General features: G+C 44.8%; 2 protein-coding genes across 2 annotated transcripts; one reads left to right on the top strand and one right to left on the bottom strand.

The window, feature by feature from the left end:
* Positions 1-2,154: 2,154 nt before the first annotated feature.
* On the top strand, positions 2,155-6,970 carry LOC136838290 (oocyte zinc finger protein XlCOF6-like). The gene is made up of 2 exons (XM_067103169.1): positions 2,155-2,306; positions 4,647-6,970. Exon 2 carries the CDS (start codon positions 4,856-4,858, stop codon positions 6,449-6,451), a length of 1,596 nt encoding a protein of 531 aa, XP_066959270.1. The 5' UTR covers positions 2,155-2,306; positions 4,647-4,855; the 3' UTR covers positions 6,452-6,970.
* A 538-nt stretch (positions 6,971-7,508) lies between these two features.
* LOC136838291 (oocyte zinc finger protein XlCOF6-like) lies at positions 7,509-20,106 on the bottom strand. The gene is made up of 4 exons (XM_067103170.1): positions 19,834-20,106; positions 17,580-17,810; positions 16,812-16,951; positions 7,509-9,754 (listed from the first exon to the last, which is right to left on the bottom strand). The coding sequence occupies exon 4, from the start codon at positions 9,371-9,373 to the stop codon at positions 8,060-8,062; it is 1,314 nt and encodes a 437-aa protein (XP_066959271.1). The 5' UTR covers positions 9,374-9,754; positions 16,812-16,951; positions 17,580-17,810; positions 19,834-20,106; the 3' UTR covers positions 7,509-8,059.

The following is a 20,106-nucleotide window of genomic DNA, read 5'->3' as shown; positions in this document are numbered from 1 at the left end:
ATTTTAGGGAATTTTTCCATTAATTCCCACAAATTCTGTGCCAGAATTTATCATAGAGAACCTATATACATTGTTTACATTCATATTAATTCCTGGAGCTAGAAAAATTCCGAAATAACTCCGTATTTGTAGAATTAAATTGGGGCCTGTCGTTTTATGGCATTTTTAGAGGTTTTTGGACATATATTCCGGGGATTTTTGCCAGGAATTTATCCTTGAGAATTTATCTACGTTTATATTAATTCCCAGAATTAGAAAAATACCAAATTAACTTGTTTCTTATAATGATCTTTTCCTAAACTTTTATTTGAGTTAGACTATAGACTGTACATGTTAGACTTCGTGAGTATTTTCCATAAGAGTCAGGCTTTAAGAGTATTTTCCATAAGAGTCAGACTTCGCGAGTATTTTCCATTACAGTTAGATTTTGTGAGTATTTTCCATAAGAATTAGACTTTAAAGAGTATTTTCCATAAGAGTCAGACTTTAAGAGCATTTTCCATAAGAGTTAGACTTATGAGTATTTTCCATAAGAGTTAGACTTATGAGTATTTTCCATAAGAGTCAGACTTTGTGAGTATTTTCCATAAGAATTAGACTTTAAAGAGTATTTTCCATAGGAGTCAGACTTTGTGAGTATTTTCCATAAGAGTTAAAATTTAGAGTATTTTCCATAAGAGTTAGACTTTATGGGTATTTTCCATAAGAATTAGACTTTAAAGAGTATTTTCCATAAGAGTTCTAAATAGACTTTAAGAGTATTTTCCACAAGAGTTGGACTAAGAGCATTTTACATAAGAGTTAGACTTTAAGAGCATTTTCCATAAGAATTAGACTTTAAAGAGTATTTTCCATAAGAGTCAGACTTCGTGAGTATTTACCATAAGTTAAAATTTAAAGGGTATTTCCCAAAAGAGTTAGACTTCATGGGTATTTTCCATAAGAATTAGACTTTAAAGAGTATTTTCCATAAGAGTTTATATATATATATATATATATATATATATATATATATATATATATATATATATATATATATATATATATATATATATATATATATATATATATAGTGTATATTAATAGAATCTTACAAATCCTACAAACCACAGAAATCCTACACATACTGCAAATCGAAATCCTACAAAACTTACAAACCATAAAAATCCCACAAATATATACTACAAATCCTACAAAAAGAAATCCTACATATACTAAAATCAGACAAATCATATAAACCATAGAAATCCTACTAATACTATAAATCCTACATATAGAAATCCTACAAATACCACAAACCCTAGCAACAGAAATATTACAAAACCTACAAATTGAAATCCTAAAATTCCTACAAATACTATAAATCATTGAAATCCTACAAATAATAAAAATCCTAGAAATCCTAAAAACTACAAAAATCCTACAAACTACAAAAATCCTATAATACTATTTTTCAAATCCTACAAATACTATTCAAATCCTATGAACCACAAAAATCCAACAAATACCAAAAATCCTTCAAATCCTACAAACTACAAAAATCTTACAAATACTAAAAATCCTTCAAATTCTATAGTGCAAAAATCCTATACTAAAAATCCTTCAAATTCTTTAAAGTGCAAAAATCGTATAAATACTAAAAATCCTTCACATCCTACAAACCACAAAAAATCCTACATAAACTAAAAATTCTTCAACTCCTACAAACGACAAAATTCTAGATACTAAAAATCCTTCAAATCCTACAAACCACAAAAATCCTACAAATACTGAAAATTCTTCAAATCCTACAAACCAGAAAAATCCTACCAATACTGAGAATCCTTTAAATCATACAAACCACAAAGATCCTACCAATACTGAAAATCCTTCAAATCCTACAAGCCACAAAAATCCTACCAATACTGAAAATCCTTCGATTCCTACAAACCACAAAAATCTTGCCAATACTGATAATCCTTCAAATCCTACAAATCACAAAAATCCTACAAGTACTAAAAATCTTGAAATCCTACAAACCACAAAAATCCTACAAACACTGAACATTCTTCAGATCGAACAAAATCTCACAAAAACAAACAATTATTTAACAAAAACAAACAATTAATGAACAAACACAAACAATTATTTAACAAACACAAACAATTAATGAACAAACACAAACAATTAAATAACACCAACAAGAAGAAGAAGGTTTGTTTACATGGCCGCGTCTCCACGGCCTTCATCTTCTGAACGGTTGCCCCGAGTCCCGAGGACCTCACCAGCCTCCATTGAGGCCTTCGGGCGGATATTTTATATCCTACGTAAATATTTTATGCCAGTTTTATATAGTCTTTTATATCCGGGTGACGTGGGTTAGGCTAGGGGTACACTGGGGGTATTTGTTCCTATTTTATATATATATATATCTTTTATGTGTTAGATATATAATTTTTATAGGTATTTCGTATCCTATATAAATATTTTATAACTATTTTCTATATATGTATTTTATATCCGGGTGATGTGGGTTGGGCCAGGGCCATGTCGGGGGTATTTTGTTCCCGTTGTAAATGTTCTATATATATTTTATAAACGTATTTCATATATATAATATAATTTTTATAGATATTTTATATCCTATATAAATATTTTGTACGTATTTTTTATATATGTATTTTATATCCAGGTGATGTGGGTTAGGCTAGGCCAGGCCATTTGGGGGGGTACTTTGTTCCTGTGTTATTTGTATTTTATATCTTTTATAAGTGTATTTTATATAAATATAATTTTTATAGATTTTTTTTATATCCTAAGTCAATATTTTATATATGTTTTATATCTGGGTGATGTGGGTTAGGCCAGGGGTATGTTGGGGGCATTTTGTCCGTTTTATTTGTATTTTATATCTTTCATAAACCTATATTATATATAGAATATAATTTTCACAGATATTTTATATCCTGCATAAATATTTTATATATGTGTTTTATATCTGGGTGATGTGGGTTAGGCTAGGGGCATGTCAGGGGGTATAAATTTTAAATGTGTTCTATATCTTGTAGAAATGTATTGTGTATATATATAGAATATAATATAGATTTTATATCCTATATAAATATTTTGTACATATTTTATATGTTATATAAAATATGTATAAAATATTCATATATAGGATATAAAATCTAGCCTATATTTGTATATAGACTATGGCATAGGGTTAGGGGCATGTTGGGGTATTTTATTCCCTTTAAATGTGTTCTATATATTTTATAAATGTATTTTATAACTATATATTCTTTATAGACATTTTATATCATGAAAATTTTATACATATGTGTATATAGACTATGGCATAGGGTTAGGGGCATGTTTGGGTATTTTGTTCCTGTTGTAAATGTGTTCTATATATTTTATAGACATATTTTATATATAAATATAATTTTTATAGACATTTTTATATCTTACATAAATATTTTATACCCATTTTCTGTATATGTATTTTATAGGTGGGTGATGTGGGTTAGGCTAGGGGCATGTCAGTGGGTATTTTGTTCCTATTTTATATCTTTTATAAAGATATATATATATATATATATATATATATATATATATATATATATATAACTTTTTCTAGATATTTTATATCCTACATAAATATATTATACCTATTTTATATATTTTATATCTGGGGGGATGTGGGTTAGGCTAGGGGCACATTTGGGGGTATTTTATCCCCTTTTTAAAATATTTTATAAAAATTTTATAAATGTATTTTATACATAATATTGTTTTTATAGATATTTTATATCCTGCATCAATATTCCATATGTATTTTATACATATATTTTAAAGTTGTGTATATAGGCTCTCTAGGTTAGACTAGCCTGGGCTAGCAAGACCTTAGGCTAGCTAGTAGGTTAGACTAGCCTGGGCTAGCAAGACCTTAGGCTAGCTAGTAGGTTAGACTAGCCTGGGCTAGCAACACCTTAGGCTAGCTAGTAGGTTAGACTAGCCTGGGCTAGCAACACCTTAGGCTAGCTAGTAGGTTGGACTAGCCTGGGCTAGCTATGCTTTCCTCTTCCTGATATGGTTAGGCTGTTTGCATGGGTTTGGCTAGCAAGACCTTAGGCTAGCTAGTAGGTTGGGCTAGCAAGACCTTAGGCTAGCTAGTAGGTTGGGCTAGCAAGACCTTAGGCTAGCTAGTACGTTAGAGTAGCCTGGGCTAGCGATGCTTCCCTCTACCTCTCCCTCAATCTCTTTCTCTCTCCCTCTTTCTCTTCCTCAATCTCTCCTCTCCCCCTTTCTCTCCCTCTCTCTCTCTCTTTTTCTCTCCATCAATCTCTCTCTCTCCCTCTTTCTCTTCCTCAATCTCTCTCTCTCTCCTCTCCCCCTTTCTCTCCCTCGCTCTCTCTTTTTCTCTCCATCAATCTCTCTCTCTCTCTCTCTCTCCCTCTTTCTCTTCCTCAATCTCTCTCTCTCTCTCTCTCCTCTCCCCCTTTCTCTCCCTCGCTCTCTCTCTCTCTCTCTCTTTTTCTCTCCATCAATCTCTCTCTCTCTCTCTCTCTCTCCCTCTTTCTCTTCCTCAATCTCTCTCTCTCTCTCTCTCCCTTCCGTCTCGCCTCGCGTTCCAGACCTCTTTATTCGTCCTCTTTTCGTTCCAGATTCTGCCAAGACTCCGAACGTCAGCCGCGACGTTATAATGACTCAGAGTTAACGTCTGTGCCTCACGCAATGTTGACTGCGAGGAGACGGTTCGGCCGCGGAGATTTGTGAAAGCCGACAACAGGGAGAGCGGCCGCGATCGATCCCGAGGAGGAGTTCCATCCAGCGCTTTGCTTCGGGAAGCAGCAGCAGCAGCCCGTCCTCGAAGATGGAATCGGGAGGCGGTCGTCCACCGCCGTCGCCGTCGATCAAGCGGGAGAACGAGGCCGCGGAGGACGACGGCTCGGCGGCGTTCGCGGAGCCCTGCGTGGAAATCAAGACGGAGCCGGAGTTCATCGACCCCGACAAGATCGACGTGAAGTATCCGTGCGCGGCCTCGGTCAAGCTCGAGAGGGATCCGCTGGGCTGCGACGAGGAGGAGGACGACGACGACGCGCAGACGAGCGGGACGCCGAGGGACGACGCGCCCGAGATACCCTTCGTCTCGTGCGGGGAGCTGCTGGAGCCGGAGTGGCCCCGGGCGGGCCGCGGAGACGAGGGCGGAGGCGGAGACGAGGGCGGAGGCGGAGACCCGGCGCTCGCGGGGGCGGGGGGAAAGAAGAAGGTGTTCACCTGCTCCGAGTGCCAGAGCCGATTCACCCGCTTCAGCCACTTCGAGATCCACATGCGGACGCACACGGGCGAGAAGCCCTTCGCCTGCGCCGAGTGCCCCAGCAGGTTCTCCAGGTCGAGCAGCCTCAAGATCCACACGCGGACGCACACCGGCGAGAAGCCCTTCGCCTGCGCCGAGTGCCAGAGCCGCTTCTCGACGTCGAGCCACCTCAGGAGGCACGCGAGGATCCACACGGGTGAGAAGGCGCCCGGGGGCCCCGCGGCGGGGGAGAAGCCCTTCGCCTGCACGGCGTGCGAGAGCTGCTTCTCCCGGCCGTACGACCTGAAGATCCACATGCGGACGCACACGGGGGAGAGGCCCTTCGCCTGCGCCCAGTGCGACAGCTGCTTCTCCAGCTCCAGCCACCTGCGGAGGCACATGCGGACGCACACAGGAGAGAAGCCCTTCACCTGCGTCGAGTGCCAGGGCAGCTTCACCCAGCTGAGCAACCTGCGGCTGCACATGAGGAAGCACACGGGCGAGAAGCCCTTCGCCTGCTCCGAGTGCCCCAGCAGCTTCTCCCGCTCCTTCGAGCTGAAGAGCCACATGCGGACGCACACGGGGGAGAGGCCCTTCGCCTGCACCATGTGCCCCAGCACCTTCTCGCAGTCCAGCCACCTCAAGGACCACGTCAGGAGCCACACGGGGGAGAAGCCCTTCGCCTGCGCGGTGTGCGGCAGCAGCTTCTCGCGGTCGAACGACCTCAAGGTCCACACCAGGATCCACACGGGCGAGAAGCCCTTCGCCTGCGCCGAGTGCCCCAGCAGCTTCACCAGCTCGTGCCACCTCAGGAGGCACGCCCGCACGCACACCGGCGAGAAGCCCTACGCCTGCTCGGCGTGCGAGAGCCGCTTCTCGTGCATGGGCAGCCTCAAGGCCCACACGCGGTCGCACCTGGGGTTCAAGCCGTACAGCTGCACGGTCTGCCAGAGCAGCTTCTCGCGGTCGGGCAGCCTCCGCAAGCACATGCGGACGCACACGGGCGAGAAGCCCTTCACCTGCGACGTCTGCCAGACCAGCTTCTCCCAGTCGGGGATCCTTCAGAGGCACATGCGGACGCACACGGGCGAGAAGCCCTTCGCCTGCGCCGAGTGCAACCGCAGCTTCTCGTTGTCGCACATCCTCAGGAGACACATGAAGGTCCACCAGTGAGAGGACACTCCCCTGAGGTACCCCTGGAAGAACTCCCTCAGGGCAACAGAGAAAAGGGGGTGGCACTGCAACATTAACCCTGACGAACCCCTGGAAGAACTCCCTCAGGGCAACAGAGAAAAGGGGGTGGCACTGCAACATTAACCCTGACAAACCCCTGGAAGAACTCCCTCAGGGCAACAGAGAAAAGGGGGTGGCACTGCAACATTAACCCTGACAAACCCCTGGAAGAACTCCCTCAGGGCAACAGAGAAAAGGGGGTGGCACTGCAACATTAACCCTGACAAACCCCTGGAAGAACTCCCTCAGGAGACACAGGAAGATCCACCAGTGAGAGGACACTCCCCTGGGGAACCCCTGGAAGAACTCCCTCAGGGCAACAGAGAAAAGGGGGTGGCACTGCAACATTAACCCTGAGGAACCCCGTATGTAATGTTATTCAGTAATGATTAAATGTAATTGTAATTTTAAGCTTAATTTTAATGTAATTTTTGGTAATTATAAAATTGTCAGTGGAAATGGCTGTTCCTTTCATTATCCTTCTGCTTGTAAGCAGGTAATGGCTCCTTGGACCCTGCTTGTAAGCAGGTAATGGCTCCACAAACCCTGCTGTTTAGTTAATGGCTCCTTAGACACTACTTGTAAGTAGGTAATGGCTCCACAAACCCTGCTGTTTAGTTAATGGCTCCTTAGGCACTGCTTGTAAGTAGGTAATGGCTCCACAAACCCTGCTAAGTTAATGGCTCCTTAGGCACTGCTTGTAAGTAGGTAATGGCTCTTTAGACCCTGCTGTTAAGTTAATGGCTCCTTAGGCACTGCTTGTAAGTAGGTAATGGCTCTTTAGACCCTGCTGTTAAATTCATGGCTCCTTAGACCCTGCTTGTAAGCCCTCTATAAAGCCTATAAACATGAACACTTTACAAAGCCTATAAGTATTAGGTGTATACATGAACACTTTACAGAGCCTCTTAGTATAAGGTCTATACATGAACACTTTACAAAGCCCGAAAGTATCAGGCCCAGTAATATACATCACCTGGATAATAAAACCAAAAAGTAATTTCACACTTACAACTTTATATAAGCAATTACAAAATGACGACGACAAAAAATTACAAACTGTTACAAAGTTAAGCCCCAAAAATTACAGGAATAAAACGAACAACATGACGATAACAATGACTTTGTCAACTAAGCTAAAGCAACCATTAATCAAAGTCGCTCGGGAAAGTAACCCGGGATTTAAAAAGACGAACCACAACGGCACGACTCGGAGAAGGTCGGAGAAGGTCGAAGGAGATCGGATGGAACGATCTGGACGAAAACGAAGGAAGGGGAGAGGGGACGTCAGGAGAACAGACGGAAGCTCGAGAACGAAGACTCGGAAACAGACGGAGGTCAGGGAAGAGCTCCCGGGAAACGCAGCGTCAGGAAGGCATAAAACGCGAGGAACAGAAACGAAGGAAGGGAGGGAGGTGGGAATGAAGACGTAAGGCGGGTGGAAAGGGCAAAGAAGAAGAGGAAAAGACTCACGACACAAGAGAGACGAAACGGAGAAAAGAAAGACGGGAAAAACTGGAGGAATCGCGGTAGGGACGAGAGACGTCGTCAGTCGTGGGTCTTCATGTGCCTCTTGAGGCCGTGGGCCAGGGCGAAGCGGCACTCGCACACGGGGCAGGCGAAGGGCTTCTCCCCCGTGTGCGTCGCCATGTGGGACTTGAGGTGGCTCGACCGGGAGAAGGCGCTGGGGCACTCCGTGCACGAGAAGGGCTTCTCCCCCGTGTGGATTCTCATGTGCAGCTTGAAGTTACTCAAGCAGGAGAAGGCGCTGGGGCACTCCGCGCAGCTGAAGGGCTTCTGCCCCGTGTGGGTGGTCATGTGCCTCTTGAGGTGGCTGGAGGTGGAGAAGCTGTTCTGGCACTCGGCGCAGGCGAAGGGCTTCTCGCCCGTGTGCGTCCGCATGTGGATCTTCAGGTCCGACGACCGGGAGAAGCAGCTCCGGCACTCGGAGCAGCTGAACGGCTTCTCGCCCGTGTGCGTCCGCATGTGGTTCTTCAGGTGACTCGACTGGGAGAAGGCGCTCTCGCACAGCGGGCAGGAGTACGGCCGCTCCCCCGTGTGGATCCGCATGTGGCCCTTGAGGTCGGCCAGGCGGGCGAAGCGGCTGGGGCACTCGGTGCAGCCGAAGGGCCTGTCGCCCGCGTGGTTCCTCATGTGGATCTTGTAGTTGCCCAGGCATGAGAAACTGCTGGGGCACTCGGCGCACTTGAAGGGCTTCTCGCCCGTGTGCGTCCTCATGTGCCTCCTGAGGTGACCCGACTTGGAAAAGCGGCTCTGGCACTCCGAGCAGGTGAAGGGCTTCTCCCCCGTGTGAGTCCTGAGGTGGATCTTGAGGCTGCTCGACTGCGAGAAGCTGCTCTGGCACTCGGGACACTTGAAGGGCTTCTCGCCCGTGTGCGTCCTCATGTGCGTCTTCAGGTTGTTCGACAGGGCGAAGCTCGTCTGGCACTCCGGGCAGGTGTACGGCTTCTCCCCCGTGTGGATTCTCATGTGTGTCTTGAGGTTGCTCAGCCGGGAGAAGCTCGTCTGGCACTCCGAGCAGGTGAAGGGCTTCTCCCCGGTGTGAGTCCGCATGTGCTTCCTGAGGTCGCCCGAGCGGGAGAACTTGTGCTGGCATTCCGAGCAGGTGTACCGCTTCTTGTCCTTCTGCTGCGGCTCCTTCTCTCCTCTCTCGTCCTTCTTCTCGTCGATCTGGTCGGGGTCGATGATCCCCGGCTCGGTCTTGATCTCCACGTAGGGCTCCAGCACAGAGGAGCCATCCGGGGTGGCCGCAGGCATCAGGTCGTCCTCCGAGTTCTCGTTCTCCTGCTTGATCGAAGACAACGGCAGCTGCTGCTCTTCCGTCTCCATTTTCACGGACATGTCCGGCGTGCGACGCCTCCGGGCTCGAACTCAGGCAACCCCGAGATCCGGCTCTATCAACGTCTCCTGTGGCCTCCGTGCGTTCGCACACGCAGTCAAGAGTTCTTTTATAGGAGACGAGTCATTTCCACTTTTCCCTAAATTTCACGACAGCGTCTTCTCATCTTTAACACTCTCACTTGAACCTGTCAGAGTTATCGTGGACGTAAAAAATACGACATTCATCCCAAAACTAAGAAAACGTCCTGTCGCAAATCACTTCTTCGGGATCTAGCTCGTGCGACGCCCAAACGCTCTCGAGTTTCAATCTTGCAGGAAAAAAAAAAGTTGGCAGTCGGATTCTCAAATCTTCGCGGCTGGAGTCCTCCGGGCAGACGTGTCCTGAAACGAAAACGAGAGAAAGACAACGTTAGTTATCGAAATGACGACGTTCCGATGCACTATCACACAGTCCTATCATGAGCGTATATTCCTATCATGAGCGTATATTCCTATCGTGAGCGTATACTCCTATCCTGAGCGTATCCCCGAGGGAGGAACAATTAGATCTCCACACAGATTCACTCACGTATATTCGTTCGTGCTTACACGTGACTAAACAGCATCTATGCAGCCTTATTCGCTTATGCATACTGTATTCATTTACACTCGCATGTATTCGTAACTAAACAGCACCTATGACTAACACTAGACAAATATTTCCACAGCCTCTCTTCATCCAGCCTAACGACGCCTATCGCTACCCAGGTCAGGTCGGGTAATGTGACCTCGTCCCGATACTCCCAACGCAGGTTCGAATCCTTCTAAGGAGGTCAGGATTCTCTGGCACAGCCCCTGGTTCCACTTTCTGAGTCTTCAGATAAAGTACAAAAGAGAGAGAGAGAGAGAGAGAGAGAGAGAGAGAGAGAGAGAGAGAGAGAGAGAGATACTCCAAGTACGAATATCTGAAAATGATAAAAAATGACATCTGGATCGCACGAGCTTCCGTCGAGGATTGAAATTCCGAGTCAAAATACTTTAATTATTGTAACCTCTTGCTGGTAACCCGACCCGAGATCGAGCCTCGGTTGGACATGAGTAGACGGTAACTTCCAAAATGTTAGAATCTACGTACTGTAACCCTTACGATGCACAAACTGCAGTGAATGTGGACACACACAGGATGCCACAGCGGTTACAGATGTGTTTCCTGTCAATCAATTGCAAGGCAAAAGGCCACGAATGGACCCTATGAAGTCAGCGTAGTCTTAGATTCGTTGCTAACTCCTACTGCTGTCGTCAAACTAAGATCAACCTTCTCTGGGCCCCTCCGAACATCCTAATGGCAACGCCGATACGAAAATCTCGCCCGCTTTTTAGAATCGCTAACGGAGCCCTAGCAGGCCTGCCCAATCCAGCCAACATTTTCACCCTCTGAAATTTCGGATCTCTCCTGGGTATATGCTTAATGGTTCAAATCGCAACGCATTACACGGCAAACGTAGACCCAGCCTTTTCGAGACGTAAATTACGGATGACTCCTCCGAACAGTTCACGCCAATGGTGCCTCGTTCTTTTTCACTTGCCTGCGTAGACACATCGGCCGAAGAATCAGTGGGAGTGATTATTTTATTCATTCAAAGACGTCGTAGGATTCGTAGTCACACTGGCTGCCCTAATCATCCCTACCTACTTGGAGACCCAAATAACTTCATTTCCAGCACACATCCAACCACGCAATCCTACGGTCAATTCCAAATAAACTAGGGGGAGTTATAGCCATTCTGTTCATTTTACCGTTCACACGCAAAAACGACTTCCGAAGAATAGCTTTCTACCCAGTCAGACGAATCTTGTTTTGCTCTATAATTAGGATCGTAATCTGACTCGCATGAACTGGGGCCCGACCAGTAGAAGACCCATACATCCTCACAGGACAAAATCTAAGTCTTCTCCTTCTTCCTAATTTTCTTACAAAACTATCCTGAGGTAGCCTCCATAAAACCTTTAATCACCGTCCCTATATTCAGCATTAAAGCCAGACACTAATTCGGACTCGCCTTCTGCAAAATCAGAGTCCGAACAAGAAGCAAATCCGCATTCAAATCCTAAGAGGAAAAATCAACAGTAACGTTGATAACTTTCGAACAACCCCAAATCATACGGTCCCGCTAAAAACAATACGCTAAGTAGAGTTAAAGCGAGGCGTACCTCGTACGAAGTAGTCTGGGCAACGGCACGAAGACAGCCCAAGAGTTAGAAGCCCATCTTGCCCCCATATATACCCTTGCCCTGGTGAAACAAAGAAAGAACGAAACCCCAAGTTCAAACGAAGACAAACCAAGTTCGTACGGTATTAAACGCAAACAAACCGAAGCAATAAATAAGCTAAACGCAGGAGACAAATTGTAAGGAATGAAATTACGTAACGACTATCTCAAAAGCTCAATCCTTTCGTAGTAAAGCCATTTTTAAGCTTCTAAGAGACAGAAACCAACCTGGCTCGCACCGGTTTGAACTCAAATCGTGTGAAACTTTAAAGGTCGGACAGTCCCACCAGCTAAACGGCTACACCTGGCTGAAATTTTAATTCAGACGCCGTAAGTGAGACGGTCATTCATTCAAGCCTCCAATTAAAAGACTACCGACTACGCTACCTTCGCGCGGTCAAATTACCGCGGCCCTTCGAATAAATCAGTGGGCAGGCTACGCTTTATAACTAATTCGCACAGACATGTTTTTAATCCGTACTTATGTAAACATTTTATCTAGTAAATGAAATTCTTTACTAAAAACAGCAAGCACCTTATAAATATAAAAAAAAAAACTCAATATTACTTTAACGTTATACTAAGATGGCTGATTTTAAGCCCACCTCAAACAAGAACATACAAAGCGCTCGACAAAACGACAGGTACGATGCTCATTCCTCCTAACGTAAAAAAAGCAATAAAATCTAGCTCTCGTTTCGGGACCTCAAAATTAACGCGCCAATACAGTTCGTCCCTGACACAAAAGGTACGAGGACCAAAGTCTACTTTCCCTAAATTCAATGACGATTCCATCACTGTACTCACTAACTATAATCTATTAGGCAAAATTCTGTGAAATACTAACAAAATCAATTAACTTTTTATTAAACTAAACTTTCAACAAAACCACACACTTCCCGATGCATTTTCCGACACAACTAAATTAAATCCACCTTCAAGACCTTATTCCAAAGAACTGTTCGCTTACGAATATAACGTACTGTAACCCACCGATATCTTCGCCACGGGCTGAACCTTGAATTAATATCCTTAATATAAAGTAAGATTATTTCCAACACAGGACTGCGGATACTTCAAACAAGGATCGGGACGTCTGCGGCAGAGGCTAAACTGGAGCTGACGGTACGAGGGATTGACGATCAATTGGAGAAGCTATTTACGGAACAGCAATTACTTGAGGTAACGTAGAACAAAGAGAAAATATGCAAGATTTGAAAAGGTACTAAAACGAAACGTGTCTGTTGAAGCCGGGAGCAAATTCAGTCCTGCTCTGATCTCTCTCTCTCTCTCTCTCTCTCTCTCTCTCTCTCTCTCTCTCTCTCTCTCTCTCTCTCTCTCCTGATCTATTAACGTCACAAACCACAAACCAATCAACAGAGGGCTCACCTCGCTATCCAAGATACAGCTAAGCCCTCTGAAAACGCTTATAACAGTCTATTTTGATAGTTCGGACACCAAAATACAATTCTAGAAATGCCTATGCTAAGTATTGCAACAGTTTCATCACAAAAAATGCAATTAGTCACAAAAATGACATGAAAATACAGTAATTAGTGAACATTTCTCTATATTATATATTATAGCCTACACTTCAATATCTTCCATACATATTACAACTAACAGCTATTTAACACAGTTCCTGATAAGCACGGAAGTCGTTAAGTTCAAACTTGATACGGAAAAACACACAAAATTACAATGAAACTCGTAACGACAGGTTGAACCAGTTACGACAACCGGGACTCGTCACGAACGGCAAAGACATAACCCCGGTTTTAATCTCCCGCGACACAAGACATTCAACAATCGTATGACCCCGCTGAACGTAAATGGTCTCGAGACCAGATTACTCAAGATTATCAAGATTATCAACCAACATCATCAAGTTTACAACAAGGGGACAAATCATGAGCATCAACAGATGACAGGAAGTTAGTTTATGACAAAATCACCCTGGATGATGCAGATTTGAAAGCGATAATTAATTTCAAATATTTCTTTCTTTAAGTCTTCAAGACAACTACGTCACGTTTGTCGCCAAAGAAAAAAACCGACGTGCAGCAGCACTCGGTTTCAAAGATGCTCTGGACTTTCTGAGAAGTAACATCATCTCTCAACCACATACCACAAGATACCACAAAGAAACCAATAATTTCTCGCCAAATTTATCAAAAGCGACTCGGGCATTCCATACCATATTTAGACTTAACGTCAAGGATAATTGTGGGCTGACACTCTCTCGGAATTAGTTGAAAAAACATTCGGTTGGAAGACTTTTACAAGAATGAGACTTAGTTAGTACAAATGCTTTTAAGTCTAAGATCTGTGATGATCACATTCTCGTAAGTCGACCAGCAAGGTTCCTGGGCCTAATTTTTGGCAGGTACCAGTGCCTGTATAAACTCCAAATGCAAAAAAACGCATTACATTTGAGAAAAACATGATCTCAAAATCAGGGAGTTGACACACAGACACCGACATTGCTGTACAAAGACACTTTTACGTCCATATATACAATTCAGCCTCAGATAATAAGTGTATGGTGGCTTTTAAATTCTTCCCAAACTCTTCTATTCAACCACGTGATTCACCAACACAGACCTTTTGATCAAAGGGGTATGTTTATAAAAAAAAAAAGTCTAGACTCAGCAGACTGTCTGAATCATCAAATATAAAGCATTTGAAATGCTTTCCTAAAAGCCGTCCACACAACCCAGAACTTCGTCAACATGCGGAGCAAATACGGCCCAGAGTGGTAGAGATAAGCCTTCGGAATTATAATAAATAATCGTGCTCTGGCGCAAAAAATTAAATTTCGAGTTCAGGAATAATCTAAAGAAGTTAGAACAGATAAGAACAACCCCATTCTGACTTGTCTTAGAATCGGTCGGTCTTTACTGACCCACGGAAATTTGACAAACAGCCGACATGACCTGACATCTGTACGAACAGCGTATGCGATCCGTTATTTTTATGCACGGACTATCGAGTAAATTAAAGACTGTAAAGAAACGCTAACAGTCAGATATTTTTCGTGAGAAAGCCCACAACACAATCGACAACAAATCAGTCTAAGGAATTACAGAATCTCCATCGTTTCCAACTGACCCAGTTGTGAAATTTAAAAGGAACTGATTTCATCAGAATCTAGACTTTTTAACCACTTAAGGAAGCAAACCGTTTGGACTAGCTTACTTCATGGCTTAACAATCTTCGATGCAAGTCATTTCACAACTTCGGCAAAAACGCCCCACTTCAAAGGCGCTAGGATTGACTTCACGACAGACGGTCCGTTTAGTCACGGACAAAAAGAAAACTTCGCCGTTCTCAAGCAATTTCAATACCGTGGAGAAAACCTCCGACAACTCTTGAAAAAAGATAAAACATCGGGCCTTTACTGCGTAAGCGCGCGCAGGGAATTCAACTTGAAATCTGGAATTGAACTGATCATAAAATTTAGGCCAAAGGCCAAGCACTGGGAACTGATGAGGTCATTCGATGCTGAGGGGGAAATTGAGGGAAATCTATTGAAGTTGCAACAAGAATCAGCTGTCAGCAGAATCAGTCGAGAGGTTAACGTTAGAAAACTTAATGAACACACAGGGTCAATTTTGAGTCTGGTAGCGGCCAGCTCTGTGCAGAACAGAAATCAAGTCGGAGGGGAGTGAGTGTTTAAGTCAAAGGTGACCCACGAGAAGACACAAAGTCCCACGGACTTAACTGCCAAACTCTTCAGGCATCGCCTGACAGAAGCGTTAGGCTAAGAAGAAGTTCAAGCGGAGTTCCCAGACTATCTGACAACAAGAAGTTAGACTTTCTGTCCCTAACCTGACGATTAACAGACACAGCCACCCTGAGGCAGAAACAGAGAGAAAACGAGATGATAAAAAGGAGGAATGAGGAAAATCCTGATAAAAGAGGTCACGGAATGGCCGTCTAAGCTCTTCGCCGTCTTCTAAACCTGTTAATCGGCAGAGGCCTGTGCCAGCGAAGGGGCTCTGTCCTTTGAAGAGAAATGGCTCTGACCGAAAGAGGAACGTCTCTGAAACCTTGGCGGTATGGTGGCTGTGATCCTGGGAGCAGTCGCAGAAATGCTCTTCATTATCATTATATTATTCAAAAGATGAACCCACCAAAGGGCCCATCGACTTGAAATTCAAGCAGCCTCCACAGAAGATTAGTGTTCACTTGAACTTCTGAGGTTCAAATTGCATAATATCCTCAGAGTCTGGAGAACGAGCGCCACCTTTCCCAAGACGGCGCAGAAAACGTCAAGGCACGAAAAATATTGTCTGAATTAAATAGGACTGGTGAGCTGAAGACAGAGTCGCCTGGGGAGATATGGGACGATGTGAGAGAGATTGTGGGGCCGGCGGCAGCGGGAAAAAGAAACATGGTGGTGGAATCCAAGAGGTTCAAACTGCTGTGACGGAAAAGAGTACAGCCAGAAGAGGGTAACTACCAAATAAGGGAGGCGTACAGACGGACAAAGCGAAAAGGCAGCGACTGCAAAGGGAGAGAGGCCGGGAGAGAATGGTACGAGAAGGTGGGGACGCTGGAGGGAGAAAAGATGAACCTGCAGACTTGCAGAAACGAGACGAAAAGACCGGCAGGACGCAGTGGGAGCGGCAGGAATTATCGAAGATGAAAATGGAAATGTCTTAACTGAGGAAGAGGGCCTCCATCAGGGATCAGCTCCGAGTCCATTCTCGTTCCCCGTCGTTACAGACGCACTGACATCAGAACTAAGGAACAACGATGAACGGTGGGATCTGTCGTTTGCTGACGACTTAGTCGTTACAGGAGACGCAGGAGGAGGGCTGCAAGAAAGGTTTTTAGCGTGGCAAGAAGTAACCGGAGTTGTTTCAGACAAGAAAATGCCATCGAGCTCAAAATGAAGATTTATAAGACCGTTATCAGGCCCGTACTATTATATGGGGCAGAAACCTGGGCACTTACGAGGGACGAGGAGGGACCGTTGGAAAGAAGCCAGGTTAAGGTGGTGAGACGGACTGCTGGAATATCACTCCAGACCATAAAGTCCTCGTAACTGACCCATGTCCCTGACCGTTACCAAAATATGAAGTCTGACGTATGCAATGCAACGTCAAACTCTCGCAAATAATGAGTGTAATTACTGATTAAAGAAAGGTACATTTTTCCACACAAACCCATCAATTACTTACGACGTGCATCTCCGTTGTCTAGGGATGTTCCCCGACTAGACTCTAGGTACTAGGCATAGGTGCGCAGATCCATCAGACCTTGACTGGAAAAATCTTCCCGTCTTGAGACAGTCTCGACCTTCGACACCAAGAACGTGGATCTGGAAGAAGGAAAATGAGTGTAATAACCGATAAAGTTAATCTTGCTTTTCAGAAAGAAGTATTCTTTGTATGCCACCATCTTCGAACTGAATGCTATGTGGTAAGTACAGGTTAATCTAGGTTAGGAAGTAATGAAATTACTGTTGGTTCCGATATATCTAGACAATATTCAAAGTGTGTTAAAAACTGTGAAGAATAAAAAGGTTAAGCAGTTCCTCTATTGAACAAGTGTTAGGAGCGGATACGAATTAACGAACGGTACAGTAAAAGTGTCTCGCCGTCGAACTCGTCATTTCCAGAGGTCCTTCGTTCCTCCAATCGTTTGACTGCGGACGTCGTGAAATTGGAACTTCCGAAGTTCAGGCAAATGCTATTCTCCTTGCAGGTTAATAATCCACATTTTCATTTATCTATCGATTAGCAGCTTGTTCCATATGAATAGGGTTCAACTTTTGAATAATAATAATAATAATAATAATAATAATAATAATAATATAATAATAATAATAAGCTTTGCAGCCTGAAAAGAGAAATCTGTGACGAACATTCATACAAGACGAATGTTCCTTGCTTGTCAGACATTGAAGATGCAACTACTGCATTTGCCCGCATGGTGTATATACGTACAGTCGATCGATGGTACAGGTTCTCTTGCACCGCGAGAACTTGAGCTGCAGTCGATCCCCGGTATTCGAGGGGGATGTGTACCGCTAGCCCCCAGGAAGAGCTCAAATCCTCCTACTGAGGTCTCTCGGTAATATCGAAGGACAGACACTTCACTTTAGCTGTCGCTTTAGCTCCACTTTCTATCCTCCGGTGCCTTCTCGAGTTGACGACAATCCTCCACTCGTGCGTTACCTGCGAAGTAAGGGAATTAATCTTTACGTACGTACGGCAGATACATCATCAGGCTTAGTTTAAGGTCTTGACACTTAAAACAATCAAGGATAATCAATCTTCTCTAAGGGACCACACACACGCATCTCCCAATCGATAATATAAATCTGCGTCTCCGCCAGATTCCTCCTACGCTATCGAATGACCTGCGCGCTTGTCCCCAGGCTGGAAGAACGGTTAAGAATGACTGAGTATTTCCCATAAACACGAACATTATTCTTAGGTTACTTTACGTCATCAGCAACTGGTGATTTTGGTCGCTGAAACTCATTAAAAATGCACCACATTCCGATTAGGAGAGCTGGAATCGACTTAAACAGATCATTACCCCCTATTCACTTTTGTACTGATCTTAACTATCTTGTTAACAGGAGTTACCGGCACGAAGGAAAACTGTAACTTTTCTCAAAGCAAATTGCCATACAGTGCTTGTCACACGATATCTTTACCCGGAATTTCACGGTATCTTTACCCGGAATTTCACGGTATCTTTACCCGGAATTTCACGGTATCTTAACCCGGAATTTCACGGTATCTTTACCCGGAATTTCACGGTACCTTAACCCAGAATTTCACGGTATCTTAACCCGGAATTTCACGGTATCTTTACCCGGAATTTCACGGTATCTTTACCCGGAATTTCACGGTATCTTTACCCGGAATTTCACGGTATCTTTACCCGGAATTTCACGGTATCTTTACCCGGAATTTCACGGTATCTTTACCCGGAATTTATCCTATTTAATGAATAAGACAAATTTCATCGATAAATGGTATCCCTGTGCGGCCGTCTCCCGCACATTTACCCAGAACAGCATGATCCGGACTACGAAGGTTTTCAGCAACTTTAGGTCAGGTTTAAGGTGTGTTTGTGGAAGGTCTCCCCAACCCGCCAGGTAGGGCACGGTGCCCTGCGTAAGGTTAGGTTACAATCCTGTCCCTGTGAACTCTCCGTACATTCGCAACGGAAACCGCGATCACGACGGCTTGAATTACGCGAAAAAAGCCGCGAACGCGCGAGTCCGCGAATCGTCCGAGAGCGACTGCGGAGAATGGGAACTCAAGTTAAAAGCCCTGAAACAGAAATTGGCAGTGAAAGGTTTGAAAGGGTTTGAAAGGCTAAAAGGAGGGAACCCTCGCGGCTGCACTTCGAAATGAGTGTTAGGAGAGGGTTGTGGGAAGTCAGATGGAAGAGAGAGAATATGGAAGGAGGTGCAGTAAAGGGGACAAAATGGCCTTCGCTTCAGGTATGGGGTTTAATAAGGTTTCCCGTCGTTATAAGAACGTGGTTAAGTTAAGCGACGTCAGGCTGTGTTAGGCTACGCCAGGCTAGCCTGCGGAGTCACCAGGTAGATCCGGAATGCCCCCTCTCTCTCTCTCTCTCTCTCTCTCTCTCTCTCTCTCTCTCTCTCTATCCCCTTATTCCCCTTTCACCCTCACTCTCTCTCTCTCTCTCTCCCCCTCTCCTTATTCCCCTTTCACCTCTCTCTCTCTCTCTCTCTCTCTCTCTCTCTCTCTCCCCTCTTTCTCAATATCTCTCTCCCTCACTCTTTCTCTCTCGCTCTCTCTCTCTCTCTCTCCCCTTATTCCCCTTTCACCCTCTCTCTCTCCCCATTATCCCTCTTTCTCTCTCTCTCTCTCTCTCTCTCTCTCTCTCTCTCCTTATTCCCCTTTCACCCTCTCTCTCTCTCTCTCTCCCCATTATCCCTCTCTCTCTCTCTCTCTCTCTCCCCCTCTTTCTCAATATCTCTCTCCCTCACTCTTTCTCTCTCGCTCTCTCTCTCTCTCCCCTTATTCCCCTTTCACCCTCTCTCTCTCTCCCCATTATCCCTCTTTCACTCTCTCTCTCTCTCTCTCTCTCTCTCTCTCTCCTTATTCCCCTTTCACCCTCTCTCTCACTCTCTCTCTCTCCCCATTATCCCTCTTTCACTCACTCACTCTCTCTCTCTCTCCCGCTCCTTCCCCACAACGCATAGGGTCTCACCCGGGGCCCCCTTAATTCAGGAGCCGTAGCGCACGCCTTATTTCTCCTCGTTTGCCGTCGTTTCCGGGCGTAAAACGCCCGTCTTTTGCCTCCCCGACGTCGCAAAGGCAACCCACAATACGCCGGGGTCACAAACACGTCTATTTCGACGGGCGTTCGCCGTCAAACACGTCTGAAGTGGGGGTCGTTTCTCCCTGCGCGGAGGCCGCGGATGTAAACAAACCCGAGCTGAAGTTACGGACGTTGGCGACCGCCCTCCAGTGGGCGGCGTTG

This window comes from Macrobrachium rosenbergii, unplaced genomic scaffold (assembly GCF_040412425.1).
Source record: "Macrobrachium rosenbergii isolate ZJJX-2024 unplaced genomic scaffold, ASM4041242v1 60, whole genome shotgun sequence".
In the NCBI taxonomy this organism is placed as follows: domain Eukaryota; kingdom Metazoa; phylum Arthropoda; class Malacostraca; order Decapoda; family Palaemonidae; genus Macrobrachium; species Macrobrachium rosenbergii.
The sequence above is the reverse complement of the archived record's forward strand: the minus strand, read 5'-3'. Positions and strand labels throughout refer to the sequence as shown.

What these genes read in the sequence shown, in the direction of transcription:
- LOC136838290 (XM_067103169.1), top strand. Translation starts at nt 4,856, where the DNA reads ATGGAATCGGGAGGCGGTCGTCCACCGCCGTCGCCGTCGATCAAGCGG.
- LOC136838291 (XM_067103170.1), bottom strand. Translation starts at nt 9,373, where the DNA reads ATGTCCGTGAAAATGGAGACGGAAGAGCAGCAGCTGCCGTTGTCTTCG.